This window comes from Spinacia oleracea, chromosome 6, assembly GCF_020520425.1.
Source record: "Spinacia oleracea cultivar Varoflay chromosome 6, BTI_SOV_V1, whole genome shotgun sequence".
Lineage (NCBI taxonomy): Eukaryota > Viridiplantae > Streptophyta > Magnoliopsida > Caryophyllales > Amaranthaceae > Spinacia > Spinacia oleracea.
In genome coordinates, this window is record NC_079492.1 from 58,117,730 (window position 1) to 58,136,024 (window position 18,295).

The 18,295-nt window shown below is 35.1% G+C and overlaps 1 protein-coding gene and 1 long non-coding RNA gene across 2 annotated transcripts; one reads left to right on the top strand and one right to left on the bottom strand.

The window, feature by feature from the left end:
* Positions 1–242: 242 nt before the first annotated feature.
* Positions 243–7,865, bottom strand: LOC130463770 (uncharacterized). Its single transcript, XR_008923907.1, has 3 exons — positions 7,713–7,865; positions 7,093–7,258; positions 243–3,746 (listed from the first exon to the last, which is right to left on the bottom strand). It is a non-coding gene; the product is annotated as an uncharacterized lncRNA (long non-coding RNA).
* A 1,647-nt stretch (positions 7,866–9,512) lies between these two features.
* LOC110777037 (protein TRANSPORT INHIBITOR RESPONSE 1) lies at positions 9,513–17,274 on the top strand. Its single transcript, XM_021981631.2, has 4 exons — positions 9,513–10,998; positions 13,852–14,344; positions 15,306–16,080; positions 16,683–17,274. The coding sequence occupies exons 1-3, from the start codon at positions 10,502–10,504 to the stop codon at positions 16,059–16,061; spliced, it is 1,746 nt and encodes a 581-aa protein (XP_021837323.1). The 5' UTR covers positions 9,513–10,501; the 3' UTR covers positions 16,062–16,080; positions 16,683–17,274.
* Positions 17,275–18,295: the final 1,021 nt, after the last annotated feature.

Below are 18,295 nucleotides of genomic sequence, written 5' to 3' on the forward strand. Positions count from 1 at the left end.
AATAATAGAAATAGTAGTGATTTCATTTCCATCACTTAAAAACACTATATCAAACATGCTTTTATAATAATCAGATTGAATTTGAAAACTGATTACAAAAAATGGAAAGTATTGAGTTTTAATGTTTTTGTTTTTGGTATGCTAAAGTTAGAAAATCAAAAACAAAAATCGATAATGAACAAGGCCTTACTTTCTAGCTATTTCATTCTTATATAAAAATAATTAGTAAGGAAAACTAGCGCTAGTTTGAACTTTGAACTAAGGAAATGGAAGTACGTATCACCCTCCCCTAGCCAAAGGGATAGAAGAGGGGAAGGGGGTGGAAGTCTGAATCATCCTCACCTAGCAAAAGCCCAAACAACATGGAAGAAAGCTTGTCAAAGGGCAGGAATGGGATGGGCAATTCCATTGGCTGTGGAGAATATGGAATATGATTTCGGAGGTGGTGTTGTGAGCAAGGTTGTCAAAATCGGGATTCTACTTTGAATCAGAAGGGACTCTTAGAATCGAATCGTAAAGTCGAATCGTAGAATCTTCTACAAACAAGTATAATCAAGATTTTATTTTCAATTTTATTAAAGTGCTTATATTATAGGTGAAAAACTTAATAATTGAAATATATATTTGTTTACTAGCTAATAAGAAATATTAACAATATTTATCTATTAGTAGCTTTTTCGTCATGTTTCAAATTTACAAGGATTTAATCAGTCAAGAAAAAGTGTAGAATCATGTAGAATCGTAAATCGAATCGTAAGACCATGTTTAGAATCACGATTTTAACAACCATGGTTGTGTATGTGACACTTTCTGCAGCACATGATGAGGCTTTTGCTTGTTGATATGGAATGAATTGTGCTTTGTCACTTTCTATTAACGCATGTCGCCATGTCGGTCTCATCCTATTTGCGGCAAGGGGGGAGTTCTGATATCCGCCAGACGTGGACGCTTTCTAAAATTCTCCATCTAGGTAAATAGTTCTACAGATGTGTCAACTATAAAGTGGAGCGACCTCACTTCCATCAAGCTTCCTTGTGTTTAAACCAGGGGTAGAGAACAACGTCAATTTTGCGATGCACCCTTTGGAGCCTAATTAGTTTCTTTTTTTGTTGTTTTTATTAATCCTGTGTCCAAAAAAAAAATAGTCTATGAGGGTGTAGAGTATGATTATCATAATTAATCGTTGTTACAGATAGGGCACATCTATATGATGCAACTAAGAATTTGTATTGTTTGTATCAAAAAAATTCTAAAAAAACATGACACATCAAGCCTCGACTGATGTCTAAATAGTGCAAATTAAACATCATCCAAATTAGAAAGAATTGATCAAAAATATTTTGGCATTTTGAAAAAAACTAGTTGTTGGCCCGTGCGCTAATGTATAAAAATATGTCATAGTAAACATGCTTACGTAAAAGACCGGTCTAACTTTATGGAAAACGTAAACATATTGTCATTGACCAAACATGAAGTTGGGGATAAATATGAATACAAATGATACTTAGGTCATGTCGTCAATAAAAAAAAACTCATAGTTGAAAAGTCGGTAGTACAAGATATAAAAACTTCAATCTGAAGCCTTTTGCAACCTGGAAAACGTGGCCCATTATGGGACATTGCTAGAAAAATGGTGGAGACGAATCATAAGCTTGTTCATCTAAATCAACATACTAGAAAGACAAATTCATTTGCGTTGATGTGCAGTTATCTGCAATTAAAGGTCTCGGGCTTAGTGAATCTACATTCCAGCCATTTAAATGCAAGTTTGGAAGCTAGTCTTATCCATAGAACAATAACCCTCAACACCTCGTCATGGCAGTACAAATTGGTTGATTACTCCTTTAACAATCATTGGTCTTCCATTAAAATAATGAGGTCCAACATACTCATTATTGTCATTAAAACCTCATGAAAAAATAAAAATCATGTAGATAAACATAAGGTTTACCCCGCAAAGATTTCTAAAAGCCAAAAATTTCACATTGTTCCACTTATTAGAAATAAATCTCGTGACAGACACTATAGAAGGTATATCTCCATTTACCAGCAAAGAGCACATATTCATAAAGGATGAATCAGAAAGATTACCTTCCCCTCATTATTCCTCCTATGATTTTTTTCATCTCCGCACTAAGGGTGATGGCTTTGAAATTGTTGTCTGAGCTGGAACATCCAGCTCTTCAAGTGAAGTCTCTGAAGCAAGTTTTGTTTACATCTTTGCAATCTACTGGTCGTCAAGATATAGAACATGCCCCTTGGATTGTTTCACCTCAAGAACCTGAACCTGTTGCAACGTTTTCCGAAATACTCTTATTCTCTTGCATAATTCTTGATTACCATCATCCATGGGTTGCTGAAACAACCAACTTTGTTTGCATTGTCTGTCACAGGGTTATCCCTGGTCTTTGGAGACTCAGTATAACTATTCTCTGCTTCATTGTTTATTATAAAAGGCAAAGTAGTTGTTGAAGTAGTGAGTCAGCGATGATTCCATGACTCGGATAACCTCATATCCAGCAACTTCTAAATATGAACTAAAGTTCCAGCGAGGCAGTAGCAATAACATTCAATGAAGTCGTAAAAATATAGTGAATCTCATGTAAATGCAATTTCTATGTCAAATAAGCTTGCCAACAAATCTACGCATTGGAGATAATTTAAGTTGAACATCTCATAACTATACAGGTATTTAGTTCACGGTTACTATAGCGTTAATCAATCTTCACGAGTAATTCAGATAAACAGAATTTTCTAGCAACTGACCAGTAAGCTGCAAATCCTTACAAGCACTGTGATTTTAAGATACTCAAGTTGATACAGAAATCAACAGTATTGAAACTTGAATAAGAATTTTGGTGCATTATCATGGAAAGTGAGTATAGATTTCCGTCACTCCCTCCTGCGGTCCTTCCCATGGCGTTTTCAAGGAAAAAATCAACAACATATGGTCAACCAACGTTGAATTAGCTACATTTCTTAGCCTCTTAATCAAACCGGGTGCAAGGTCAGTGATTTAACTCAAGAAAGGAAAACCGGGTGCAAGGTCAATAAGTTAGCTCAAGAAAGGAATAATGTCAAGGAATATTTGAGGTAGGCTAAGAATCGGATTAGCAGGATAGTATGCATTTCGCGTATTTAAGTTATTTTCCTATTAAACAAGAGATTTTCTACTTTTCTCACAACGGTTAGTATTTCATTTTCTAATAATTTACTTTGTTTAGATTTCGGCCTTTCTACATGTTTTTTATAGTAATAAAACCTCCAACCATATTTCTTATGAGAAAATTAGAAACCTACTTGTTATTAATCTTTATAATATTCATCTCCTCGTCACTTATACTCCGTATAACTTATTTAAACGACAATTATATTGTTCAGAAATCGGCATTTTATAGGCGCCTCCAATAAAATATTTTAGCTCTCCCAACGCCCTCCACCCTTCATTCAACATATACAACACCACATACCACACACCGCGGGAAAAGGTTGATTTGGACAGTTCAATTTGCAATAAATAACTACTCCGTACTACTATAAGCAAAACATAAAATTCCAACTTGAATAGAAATTTACCTGGCAAATAAACCCTTCGAGCGTATCGAGCTTTAGCCATTTGACCCATATCATGTGCAACATTTCTATAAGAACCCGATGAACCAAGAGAACCACTCGACAAAGCTTCTGCCAGTGACTGTTGTTGTTGCTCCATTCTGAGACAATGCATCTTCAGCCTATTGTGAAGTCTGTTGCAAGTTCAGAATATTAGCCATTTCTTGTTCTGTTAGATGCTCCATTTTGTTCACAAGCAGCTGCAGAGTAAATCTTCAATTTAAAATGTAACATCATAAAAATGTAAAAATATAGCTCAAGAAGCTTCAAAATCAATTACAATTTGGGTATGTATATAGGTTTCCTAATGCCTCTTGTAGTGGAATCACTACTCATGTAGTCATGTGTTGTGCTCCTTTTAAAACTACAATACAACAGGACACAGTGCGTTACTGGTGAGATAGATGTCATAGATGGACCGTGTGCCTACCAAGGCAAAGGCACGTAGGCTCGACATAGAATGGTCCATGGGCTTTAAGCCCATCTCTAGTTTACGTACAATGACCAAAGTTAGGTGTAAATTAAGAACAGTTTAGGCTACCGCCTACGGGTAATCGGGTATGAGGGGAAATTATTTTATTATTCGTCACCAATCAGACGTCTTTGCACTAGGGCTTATATACAGGTTGTGTACCCAACTAATAACCTTTGTTTACAAAATTCCAGGGTTCTATTTTGTGATACTGACAGGAAGCTACCAAATTCGATCAGTTCAGCATATTGAAGTCAAACTAAAAAATCAGCTAATCTAGGAGTACGTAGGAGCCTAAAATAGGTAGTTCAATTATGATGGTGGTTGTGGGATTGTGATCGTTGTCATAAGTAATAATTATATGCAGGTTACTGTTGAAAAATCAGCTAATCTAGGAGTACGTATAAGCCTAAAATAGGTAGTTAAATTATGATGGTGGTTGTGGGATTGTGATCGTTCTCATAAGTCATAATTATATGCAGGTTACTGTTGAAAAATCAGCTAATCTAGGAGTACGTATAAGCCTAAAATAGGTAGTTAAATTATGATGGTGGTTGTGGGATTTTGATCGTTCTCATAAGTCATAATTATATGCAGGTTACTATTGAAAAATCAGCTAATCTTGGAGTAGGAGCCCTAAAATAAGAAATTAAATTATGATGGTGGTTGTGGGATTGTGATCGTTCTCATAATTATATGCAGGTTACTGCTGAGCTAGGTTGTATTCTAATTTAGTTATATATATGCGTGACTATGTTCCTCGCTTCCATCTCCAAAACATTTCCTCCATCTCCAAAAAAAAATTTCCATCTCCAAAAAAATTGAACGTCAACTACAAATTTCTTTTCCATTTGTGCCGAATCCACTCCTATTTATGGGAGTAATAATTGCAGTAATATAATGTGTAAGTCATGCTATGATGGGTTTGTACAAATTATAAAAAAGAATATATACATTTGTGGATTCCACTACAAGAGGCATTAGGAAACCTATATACATACCCGAATTGTAATTGATTTTGAAGCTTCTTGAGCTATATTTTGGTCCAATTGGTTCTATAATTGGGTATTTAATGATTTCTTGTAGTTTCAAGTTCATTATTTTGAGAAGTTGTGGATTGTAAACTCTACTGAACTTTCTCTTAAAGAAATTGTGATTTATATTTTTACATTTTTATGATGTTACATTTTAAATTGAAGCTTTACTCTGCAGCTGCTTGTGAACCAAATGGAGCCTCTGACAGAGTGGCAGAACAAGAAGTGACTAATATTCAGAAAATTGATATATACGAAGTAATATATATTTCCTCCGTCTTTTAATACTCGCAACGTTTGTTAGTTTCACGCATGCCAATGCATAACTTTGATAATTTATATCTTAAATTCTCTTTATGCAAAAATTATAAAAAGTTGATATTTTGAAAATACACATTGAGACGAATCTAACAAGATCCCACATGACTATGTTTTATCTTATATAAAAAACACTACGAATAGTCAAAGTAGATTATATGAATAGTGGCAAAAGTCCAAACGTTGCGAGTATTAAAAGACGGAGGAAGTATAATATATAATATATAATATATGATAATAATAAATAACAAATAAATTTGTGTTGTACTTATGATGTTTATATAGAAATATTTACATCGCTATTTTGCAATTTTACTTGCGCATATGCCAATATTGTAGTAGTGATAATTTAAACAATATCAATATTAATTATAAGATTAATAGTAATAATTATAATGTTAATATTTATAACAACACTCATAATAATAAATAACAACTTCAATAATCATAATTATTTATTAATAACAATAATTACATATAATATTAATATAATAATAGCATTATTTAAGTAATAATAACGATTATAATAATATATATGTATATATATATATATATATATATATATATATATATAACTAATAATTGTCAATTTTAATTGCAATATCAAGAATACAAATAACTACAAAAAAAGATGCACAAATGAAGGAACTGAACTGGACCTAATATCCAGTTATTCTCAGACTAAACGGAAACAAAATGAAGGAACAATGGTGATTTTTACTGTTTTCAAAGAACATAAAATATGCCAAGCTCTAACAATCTTTCATTTACATGAAACTGATACGAGTAGCCCGGCAAAAAAAGACTGTAGAGAAAAATTATGTGGAATCACAAACATGAATTTTTTTTTCAAATATTTCTATCAACACTCAGTACCACCTATAAAAGTATAAATTGGCAATATAAATTTATGAAGAGAGAAAATATAGCATCACTAGAAACATTGGCCTGGGATTTTCATTACAAAATCACTTATAAATCCATCACCATTACGACCATTTGTTAACAAGTTAAAAAGAGCCACTAAATATCAGTTAAACAGGTCTTTAAACAAGTTAAAGAGGATAAAAATCTGAAAATTTTCTTTCAGTTTACTTTGTAATTCATCTCTATCATTTTCTACCACCACTGAGACGTTGGGCATAAAACTAAGGAACATCTCTAGGAAAAAGAAATGCCTAGAAAAATGGCTACCATTATGTTATCTTACATCCTTAAACACCTAGGGAAGTAGAGGCAAAAGATTGCTCAATTTATATTTTCTAACCAAAAATAAAACAAGGATATTAACCATTTAACACATTATTATACCGTCAGCACTCAACACAGGAGAAGATTACACTCTATATTCACCATTGATAGCACCCTAGAGAAATACCTTGTTGAAAGGAATATTAGTAGGCCAATGATGCAACAACTTGTAGAAAAAATAATCAAACATCTCAACAGACATCCCGAATGTTTTCATCCCGAGAATCACTGGGCCTCAATGCAAATGAAGATGAAGTAAAAATGAAAATTATAACATAGAAAGAGAAAAGTAAAATTTGATAGATTGTTTAATGGGAAATTAAAAGGCAATTCAATTATTTCTAACCCCGTATTCAGGTATTTCAATGAAAAGTTAAGATAAAATGGCAAGGAAGGGAAGTATACCAGTAGAAAGGTCAGATAGTATAATCGAGATCAAAGACAACCAATTTGGGAAGAACTTGGAAATTTTATATCTTGCCATGCTTCTGTTTTGACCCTTTCGTCTCCCATGGATGATACCTGATGAATATCTCTGATTCTTCTTGTCTCTCTCCTCGCCCATAAATTTCTTCAAAAAAGAAAATCAAAATCAAAACCCAACTCAAACATCCGCAAATCCCAATTTCGTCCAAACCTAATGTTATAACGAATGCAAAGAAAGATTAAATAACGTAAATAAAGAATGCAGAGATTTAACGTGGTTCACTAACAATGTGTTAGCTACGTCCACGGGAAGAAGGGAGGAAAGTTTTATTGATTTCGAGGAGTACAAATCACAGAATACAACTAGGTTATGACCTAGAGAGTTTATATAGCGAGATCCCTGTGCTAGGGCGTTGCAGTAAGGGGCTTGACCGATTCAAGGCATTATCTAACACCTAAAAATCAAACTCAAAACCCTAACTTTAAAATGAGGATCAAAACCCTAACTTCTAATTGAGAAACTCACCTCATTGCGAACCTAGAGGAAGACGAAAAATGCATAATTAACAAAAAAATAACGGAGGATTTGATGCACGTACCGTGAGAAGAGATTTTTGGGAAGAGATTGAGAAGTGATTTCTGAGGAGAGCAAGGTCGGAGAGAATCCCAAAGAACAAAAGTAAAAAGGAACAAAAAAGAAAGGAAATAGTAGGGAAAGGGAAAGAGGAAGCAGGGAGGACTGAGGATTGAGGATTGAGGAGGGAACACGATAGATGGAGAAGGCCACACGGCAGGATCTAAAGGGAAGGGGCAATATGTTATTTACACCGCCCTTAAGAAAGATGGCAAAAAAAATTGGGATTATTCTTGCGCGGACCTTGTCCACAGTAATATTAGTGTGGACCCAAAATTAATAGTTTTCTCTAGCACCATTTTTACACTCATAGTGACCTTTATTGTTCTTATAGTAACTGTAATAAATTAAACACCGAAATTCTTAGACATAGTAACCATTTTTTGAGGCATAGTAACCTTATATTTTTAAAAGCGAATTATGACCTAAAATCAGATTATTCAAGCACAACATGTATCAACAACATAATTTGATATTTTTTCATAATAATCCTAATACAATGCCAAAATAAATTAGGAACAAGTTGTTTACTTTATTTTAAGAAATGGTCTACAATAAATTTAGCATGAACCAAGTCCATTTAAGAATGAGTGAAAAATTTGTGCATGGAAGTTGGGGCAATTTGGTAATTACAGTATTACTGGAATAGTAAATTGAAGTCCTTACTTTTATAAGTGTTAGGATTAACATCATCTGAAGAAAATATGAGGGGTAAATATATTACAAAGCAAGATAAATATCAACTGGAGAAGATAAAGAGTAATTGCAATCAATTTCGAGTCTCGTACCAAATGAGTCATAGCAAACGGGTAGTGGGCGGGCTTGGTGGAGGGTCAACACACAATAAGTGTACGTTCTAGTTCGTAAACTATCATAAGAGTATCAATAAGGTCTTAGCCTAGCAGTTAAAAATAACTAAAACTGATAGTCAGTGTATTATAGGTCTCAGTCTCTGGTTTGAGTCTCCTCTCCCACATACCTACCAGGCTACCATGTTATCAACCCTTTTTTCCATCACAATTAACGTGAAAGAAAAATAGATCATATTTCACCAAATTAAAGTCGCTTAGTCCAGTCCCATGACCACAATCACCATTCACCACCCCTCGATTATATCGATCTCCCTTAACAAAAAACTAACCCAACCTAGCCACCAAGACGACACTACAAACTTCACAAAGACCATACAACTGGAAGAACTTTCCACTATCACCTTCAAGTAAACATTAACATCCCATTTGAGATTGTTCTATTAATTTGAAATCTCCTAAAATTTTCTAAATTTAACTTATTCTAAACTTATATGTACTATTTTGAACTTATTGAAACTGGTTAAACCTGATTGGAACGTATTCAACCTTGTTTAATTTAATTGCAAGACAATACACTTATTAGATCTAATTATACTTTATTAGATCTAATTATACTTTATTAGATCTGATTGCAAGAGAGAAAAATTGACAGAGAAACTTGTTGGACCTGATTTGAACTTGATTTGAAATTATCAGATCATAAACTTTTTTTTCCAAAATAAAGAGAATGTACCCTCACCTCAACATTCAACACATGAAAATAAAGTGAATAAAATATGATCTTTACTAACCCTTAAATTAAATTAATAAAGGGTAAAAATAAACAATCAAAACCACCACTAATAGCTCATTAGCATACCCATAAGTCCATAACACAATTAAAGAGTAGTAATTAGTTAGTAATTTTTAATGCATCTTTTAGCTTTTTTGCTATTATACGCCAATGAGAGAGTGAGATTGAGGAATCCACAATCACTCAATCACTCTCCCATTCCTTTTGGTTTGTGTTCTTTTGGCCTCTTGGGATGCTTCAAAGATTCAATTAAAACTATTTTCTTAATAAATCCCTTTTATTCACAGGTAGATTGATTCTGCTGCCATGGCAGATCTCAGCTTCCATTAACCTTCTTCTTATCTTTCTCTCTCCTTCCCTTCACTAATCACCACCTTCATTTTGCTTTCCTTTTCCTACAATACTATTTAAACCAACTCTCATTCTCTCCTTTTTCTACCTCCCTTTTTAAATTGCTTGTCTCCTCTTAATTCTACATGTCTCTCATCCTCCTCCCTTTTCCCCATTTCTAATATAAAGCGTATCTCACTCGATAATTCAGAGCCTACTAAACTTCGACTAATTCTGATTCGAGCCGAGTGAGGACAGGAAAACTCTGCCTTCTTCCATTTTGCTACTAGATGCATCATAGTTTATGATTTGTTTTTAATTTTTTCAACGCCCAAGTACAAAGCACTTAGTGCGCTAGGTACAACTACTGCTTCTCCCTCTCCTCAGTGTAGGTCCATTACCTTTTCTAATTTCCTAATTTTCTATTTGATTATTGAAATGGGGGTGGTCATTTTTCCGTTTTCCCATTATTGAGCCCCTTTCTCTCTCCTCCCTCCCCCACTTGGTTTTCTTCAATTAAGCTTTCTTCATTGAAATTTATCCACTAGGGGGTTGTTTTTATCGATTTTTTTTAACAATTTTTTGTGGGTTTTTCAATAATTTCAGAAATGGGTTCAGAAAAATGAAATAACCCATCAAATTTCCAAAATTATTTCTTTCCTGGTAGAAAATTTCCAGTTTTTTTTAATCTTCTTGTGGGGTTTTCAATAATTTTGGATTTGGGTTCAAAAAGTGCAAAACCCCATCTAATTTGTAAAAAAAACTTTCAATTCTGTTAAAAAATTGAACTTTTTTGTGGGTTTCTCAATAATTTCATAGATGGGTTCAAAAAGGTGCAAAAATCCCTCAAATTTGCACCAAAAGACCTCATCTTTCCCAGATGAAGTGCTGGAAAAAGTTCTGGGTATGCTAGAATCTCACAAAGATAGAAGCTCAGTTTCATTAGTTTGCAAAGATTGGTTTAATGCTGAAAGATGGAGCAGAACCCATGTTTTTATTGGGAATTGCTATTCTGTTACACCTGAGATTGTTGCTAGAAGATTCCCCAAAATTAAGAGTGTAATCTTGAAAGGGAAACCCAGATTTTCAGATTTCAATTTGGTCCCTGAAAATTGGGGGGCTGATATTCATCCATGGCTTCTTTGCTTTGCAAAAGCTTATCCTTTTTTGGAGGAATTAAGGTTGAAGAGAATGAGTGTTAGTGATGAAAGCTTGGAGTTTTTAGCTATGTCTTTCCCTAATTTCAAGAGGATTTCTCTTCTTAGCTGTGATGGGTTCAGTACTGATGGCCTTGCTGCTATTGCCACTCACTGCAAGTATGTGACTTTTATTGTTTTTGCACCCTTTTCCATTATTTTTACTGCCTTTTGATTGCATGTTCATGTTATTTGTGGTATATTTTGGTTGTTTTTTTGTGTGGCTATATGTTCCAAATGATTGATCAATTTGGAGATCTGGGTCTTCAATTAGTATACTATTTGCTCAACTTTTTGGATACACAAATGTGAAAGATTAGCAGATTTCATTAAATTTTGAATCTTGTTTATGTATGATGTTGAAAGGAAATTGCATAAATGGAGTGTTTGTTGTGTACTCCCGTAGTTAGGTTTGTAGTGGTCGTGAATTCTTGTATCAGACGGTTTGACGAGGTCGTATTATACAAAAATGGAAAGGGATGGACAGTTTTCTGTTTTGCTTTCATTTTGTATTGTGATGTCTACGGACTGACATGATTGGTGAACTAAAGATGTTTTAGATCTTTTTCAATTCTTTTCCCTACCTTGGTTGATATGACATTTGCCTTAATTAGTGATTATCAGTTGTCGCTTTAAATGTCATTGTCCCCATTAATATCGTTAACAAAGAGCCATTAAAACCACATGTTATCAGGCCATGGAATTGGAGGCCCTGCTTCTTCCAACTCTCTCTCTCTCTTCTACCCCCCAAAAGAAAAGAAAAACGTACGCGTAGAGTTCTCACTCTCAGAAAAACTCTCCTTTTCTTCTGTAGCTCAGTGACTGTTTGTCGCTTGCGTCTGTTTGTTTCTTTTCCACCTAATTATTAACAAAAGATTAAGAACCTCACATGTTGATTATTGAATGAAACTGATATCACCTTCTTGAGAATGTGTTCTCCGTTTAAATTTTAGAACTCTAGATTGGTTTTAATAAAATTGTTAAGTATCCAAGTGCTTCCTTTTTTTTAGTGTTCTGTAGGGGTTGATTTCTCCTTGACAATGTTATGTGCAATTGTTGACAAATTTGATTGACATGCTCAATTAGTGAACTCGCTGAATTGGTGAACATACTTAGTGTGTATGATACCAAACTAGGATTGAAGGCTATATACAACATTATTTGGATACGCCTCGACTCTTCCTTAAATAATCTTTCACTTCTATTCTGTTGCTAGTTTTTATTTCAAACTTCTATTTTGTTTTCTAGTCGTATTTAAGAGCTTGAAGTTGAGGCTCGTCCTTAATACTCGTTTAAAATGGAGCTGATGTCAGATTGTCGATTTATCAATTATATATTTGAGCAAGTGTATAACTTATTAACTTTGTAGTGGATTAGTGTTTCCTGACATGTTTCTAAGATGGAAGCAAATCATAACCAGATGGCTACATGAGGTTCGAATGACGAGTAAATTTACAATTATATTAGGGCCTTATTTTCATCCTAGTTTGTTAACAAACTCGTTGGTTCTCGAGGAGAAAAATTGAGTTTCTGTGCTTTATTAGTCGAATCCTAAATCCCTTTTTGCGTACATACTACTTTATGTTCTCTTTTGTTGCTTAATATAAAAGTGATGTGTAGAAACTTGCTATTATATTAGCAAGAGAATATGGCTACTTGTGCAATTTGAAGAATTAGTTTTACGGAAGTACAGTTAAACAGTAGTAGTAGCCACCTCTTGTCATGTTGACGGAAGCTTATGGGTGAAGAATAGTTATTGTTTCAGTTAGAGCTGTCAAAACAGGTCATCGGGTCGGGTTTGGGTCGGGTCATCTCGGGTCTCGGGTCATGATCAGGTCGGGTCGTGTCGGGTCAATATTTCATTCGGGTTGAGTTCGGGTTCGGTCGGGTCGATTTCAGGTCGGGTCATATCTGGTTTTTTCCTATCCCGGGTTCAGGTCGGGTTCGGGTCGGGTTACATTTCGGTCAGGTTTGATTTCGGGTTCAGGTCTTATCGGGTCGGGTTTAAGTCGGTTTGTAGTAGATAATTTCGGGTTCGGGTCTTATCGAGTCGGGTTTAAGTCGGTTTGCAACACAGTTATTTTCGGGTTCGTGTCTTAGTTTGGAACGGATAATAATCAGATCAAATAGAATTCAGATCGGGTCACTCTCAAGGACGGGTCAAACTCGGGTGTGATAATTAACCTATACATTTTAATTATTTTATATTCTAAAAATTTTTGTTTAACTTATTTTAGAGTTAAATTTTTCAATATCTAGCAATAAATAATTAAAATAGATTTATCAATGTAGTTAATATTTGGTCGTGTCATTGATAACTCGGGTAAATCGGGTAGCGGGTTGTCACAAGTCGGGTCAATAGCAGGTTTCATCGAGTTACAATCGGTTTTGGGTTGACATCGGGTCGGGTATCGAATCGGGTTCGGGTCATTGTTCGGTCGGGTCAGTTCGGTTATCGGTCATTTTCGGGTCGGGTGTCGGGTTCGGGTTCGGGTGTTACAAAATCGGGTTAAAATCGGTTATCGGTTTTTTCGGGTCGGGTACAGGTCGGGTTTCGGGTTACCTATTTTACCGTAATTTCGGGTCATGGTCGGTTACGAGTTCGGTCGGTTCAGGTCGGGTTTTCAGGTCGGGTCAGTTTTTGACAGCTCTAGTTTCAGTGATACCCTCTATCCCCCCCTAGGACTATGCCGCCACATGCATTTACACTTATAGTTGCATACAATAGCTAGAACCACTTCTAATCTGTAGGATTTCAGAGTTTAGCTTTCTATCTCATTTTTTTTTATTAATATATAGATTTTCAGCTTTCTTTCTAAATTTCCATATGGCATCTAGAAGAATTATCTTAATTTTGATTAGTACTCTAGAGTCTAGACTCATAGTTATATACTTATACGGATTACTTAACTAAATTTTTGGCTTAGGTAGGAGGGGAAAAACAATTCTAACATTGTTTTGTTTGTTTGCCAGGAACTTAGTTGAGCTTGATATTCAGGAAAATGGAATTGATGATCGCAGCGGATGCTGGTTGAGTTGCTTTCCCGAAAACTTCACATCATTGGAGATTCTGAACTTCTCCAATCTTCATTCAGAAATTAGCTTTCCATCCCTTGAGAGACTTGTAGCTAGGTGCAAATCTTTGAGTGTCTTGAAGGTGAACAAAAATGTGAACCTGGAACAGTTACAGAGGTTGCTTATTCGTGCTCCTTGGTTGACACAGCTAGGCACGGGTGCCTTCTCACAAGAGCTCCAGCCAGCTCAGTATGCTAGTCTTGAAAACATGTTTAACAACTATCGCAATCTACAAACTATTTCTGGGTTATGGGAAGCCAATTCACTCTATTTGCCTGTTCTTTATCCTGCTTGCTCAGAGCTGTCATTTTTGAATTTGAGCGATGCACCTTTACAATGTGAAGAACTTGCTCAGCTTCTTGATCACTGTCCAAATCTTCGCCGGCTTTGGGTAGGCATCTATCTCCTTTTTTGATGTTAGATGAAATATCTATTTACTTGTGGATTACTGAGCAAATCAGCTGCCTCTTTGTGTAGCCGTTATATAACCCTATGATCCAAATTTTGTTTTGTGAAGAAAATTGCAATTTCAAATTACATGGCCTCAATCTGCTTGAATGTGTCTGCATGATTGTCACACTTCGTTTTTGTTGATTCATTGCTTGGTTTATTCTTACATCTAAATGAACTTGAGTCTTCTAAATCAGTGAAAAACCTTGTCTCGATGCATTTACATCATATAGATTATCCTTCATCGTTGATGATTTGACTTGCAGTTTAATTGGTTGTCAATGGTTGTATACCTGTGTAACGGTTTTGTACTCGTGCATGACTATTTAAACATGTACACTTGCTAATTGTCGTTTTTGGTTTCTAGAGTTGCTAGCACTAAAAACTAAGAGTTTTATAAGGTGGATTTTGCAGCTTCTATTATAATAATGAAAAAAAAGGAAGGTTTAGAAGTGCAGAGAGTATCTAATCTGTTTCTTGGCAGAGTAGAGAGGCAATTTCCAAATGCATTAGAACGAAGCTAAAACCGTTGAAGGCACACTCACATTGTTTTATTTGAGGGCTTATTGTTAATAAGTGTAAATTTGAACCAAGTATTAATTATTGGTAACTGACTAATGGCCACTACTAAAATCAGGAGTGAGTTTGAGTTGCATCGCTGTAAAGTTTGAGCTTTTAGATTCAACCATAAAAATCTTACCAGATATGGAGTATAAATTAATGTGTCCATTACTCTCATCCCAAGTCATATCTATCTTCTCACAAAATTATGTGATAGCTTTTACAAATCTGAACAATATGTACTGACTTTAACATAATGTTTGCAAAACTTTTCTGATTAAAGAGGTATTGTTCTTGCTGCATGTTACTCGGGTCTTAACTATGTCTTCCTTTTGTTTTAGGTGCTAGACACTGTTGGTGATAAAGGTCTGGAAGCTGTTGGGTCGAGCTGCCCTTTGCTTGAGGAACTCAGGGTATTTCCTGCAAGCCCATATGATGCCGACATAGTCCATGGTGTTACAGAGTCTGGTTTTGTTGCGGTGTCCTACGGATGCCCTAAGCTCCACTACGTCCTCTACTTCTGCCGGGAAATGACAAACGCCGCTGTAGCCACCATCGTGCAAAACTGCCCCGATTTTACTCATTTCCGCCTCTGCATAATGAATCCAGGTCAACCCGACCACTTGACTAATGAACCAATGGATGAGGCTTTTGGTTCGGTGGTAAAATCTTGTAAGAAGCTTAGAAGACTCGCTCTTTCTGGTTTATTAACTGATTTAACATTTGAATATATTGGCAAATATGCCAAGAATTTGGAGACACTTTCCGTGGCTTTTGCTGGAAGTAGTGATTTGGGTATGCAATGTGTTCTAGCTGGTTGTCCTAAGCTGAGACGGCTTGAAATAAGGGATTGTCCCTTTGGTAATTCAGCTCTTCTTTCAGGGTTGGAGAAGTATGAAAATATGAGGTCTCTTTGGATGTCGGCTTGCAATGTCACAATGAATGCCTGCAGGCTGTTAGCAAAGGAAATGCCTAGGTTGAATGTTGAGGTTATAAACGACGAGGATGCCGACGACTGTCAAGCTAATAAAGTTTATGTTTATCGGTCAGTCGCAGGACCCAGAAAAGATGCCCCTCCTTTTGTTCTCACGCTTTGATATCGACACAACTTACTTGGTAAATCTCCATCTTCACTCTTTTATTATGTAATTGTATGGCCTGAATTACCACCCTTGAAGTTTTGACAACCGGCTAGGTATAAAAATAGATGTGTGTCACATGAGAATTTTTTTATTTAATCTCCAAAAATGACGCTTTTTTTTAGTGTTCAACCTACTAAAAATTGGGACAAGTGCCTATATCATCTAAATATTTTCCCTTCCAAAATTGAATTGAATTTCATGTGCCAATTCCTGATACTTTTGTAGATATTTTGCTGATATTATGGTATAATTTCAACTCTATAGTCTTGTTAAGGCTCTCGTTTTTGTTCTGAAGCATCAACATTTTCCATATCTTATCACTGTATGATTCTTGCTAATCTGAAATTTGTGTTTGTTCTTGCTTAAACCTGTTGTGTGTTCTCATTATTTGTTCTTCCAGTCCACAAAATGACTTTGGTTTTGAGAGTTGGAATAGTTTCTTTCGCGTTTAGCAAATGGCCCTTGTTTTCTGTGTTCAGATTGGACTTGCATATGATTAATCAGTTTGCTGAACATGTGTTTAGGATGAAGTTTTAGAATGTGTGATTAATCAGTTTGCTTGATCATATGTTGTAGGACGAAAGTATTAGAATGACAGCTGGCAGAAATATAAATAGCAAAACTTGGATTCCATGTCACCGTCTTAAACTCAAGACTATTACTAGTGAGAAAACCCAGCACATTCAGCAGTTCAACCTATGTGTAAATTGCCAAGATTTATGAAACTAAAATGCGAGGGCAGCTACGACCTATGTTACCGGGACACGTGGACAAAGATCACGGAAGAGTGTGGATCATCCTATGGTTGGACCTAATTATTCCTTCTGAGTAACTTAGGCTGTCAATTGCATTGCTGAAGCAATAATTGAAACAACTGAAGAAATACGTGTTTGTGAAGCGGCAAAGCTTGTGTACAGAAAGGAGTTCACCACAATCCGGAGCATGTAAGATAAAAGATGTTATCTACACACATAAAGGAAAACATGAGATTAAAAAGGATGGATAATGGCTTTTCTGATAGCTGAGATTAACAAGGATCTTATGCTGGGATGTTGTAACTGTTGTATTCATGTAATTTTAAATTTGTGAATTATTTTTTTCTGTGAATTATCCCAGAGTTCCATTGATAAACATGCGGTTGATTAAGTTCTAATGAAGCTTTGCTCAATCATGCTTTTCCTATTATTTTCACGTACTAGGAAAAGTGCCCTAGTTTCTGCACATTCTGAAAGGGGCCACAGTTGAGTTTTTGCATGCAATATCTATTGCTTCTTATGTTATGTGAGTTGTTGCAGTTGAGCCTCGCTCCTACATCAAGCTCTTAGAATGTAAACCGTTTTCAATTAAACTAGTGAATATCCCGTATCATACTAAGGTCCTGTTCTGTTCACCTTATTTTTACTTATTTCAGGAAAAATAAGTTGATAAGTTCAGTTAAGTTCAGACAAGTTCAGGAAAAATAAGGGTTGGCCAAGTACAATTTATAACTAAAATAAGTTTTGATAAGTTCTAATAAGTTCAGTTAAGTTCAGATAAGATAAGTTCAGGAAAAATAAGTGGAAATCAGCTGAATAGAACGCGGCCTAATCCGTATTTTCCAGTTCCTGATTATGTTCAAAATTTTCTGTTTTCTACTGTGATTTTTTTTTTTAGTGAAACAATATGAGGTATGTTATTCCCTCTGCACCAAACAGTGCTTCCGGCCAATGGAAAAAATTTAACCTTCCAACCAAAAAGTTGGGGGAGTTCAATCTCCATTATTGGCAATTGGGCACTTTGAGGGAAGGTTCAGTTTGAGATAATATATTAACAACTCTAATAAACAGATAGTGTATATACTTTCTTCGTTCCGTAAATATTGCACCATTTGGTTTTTAAACTATTCACACAACTATTTTGGCCATTTTTTTTTTATGATTCATACGTAAGAAAACTGTAGTCATGTGAGGTCATGTTAGATTCGTATCGATATATATTTTCTAAATATTAATTTTTTATAATTTTACCTATACATGATTTGAGATATTAAGAGTCAAAGTAATGTGTTAGAAGAGTAAAAGTTGACTATGATGCGATATTTATGGAACGAAAGAAATATATCTTATGTTTTTTAGTTACACCTATACAATGAGCCGATTATAACAAGACCCCACATGACTATTTTTTTTTCTTAAGTACAAATCACAACT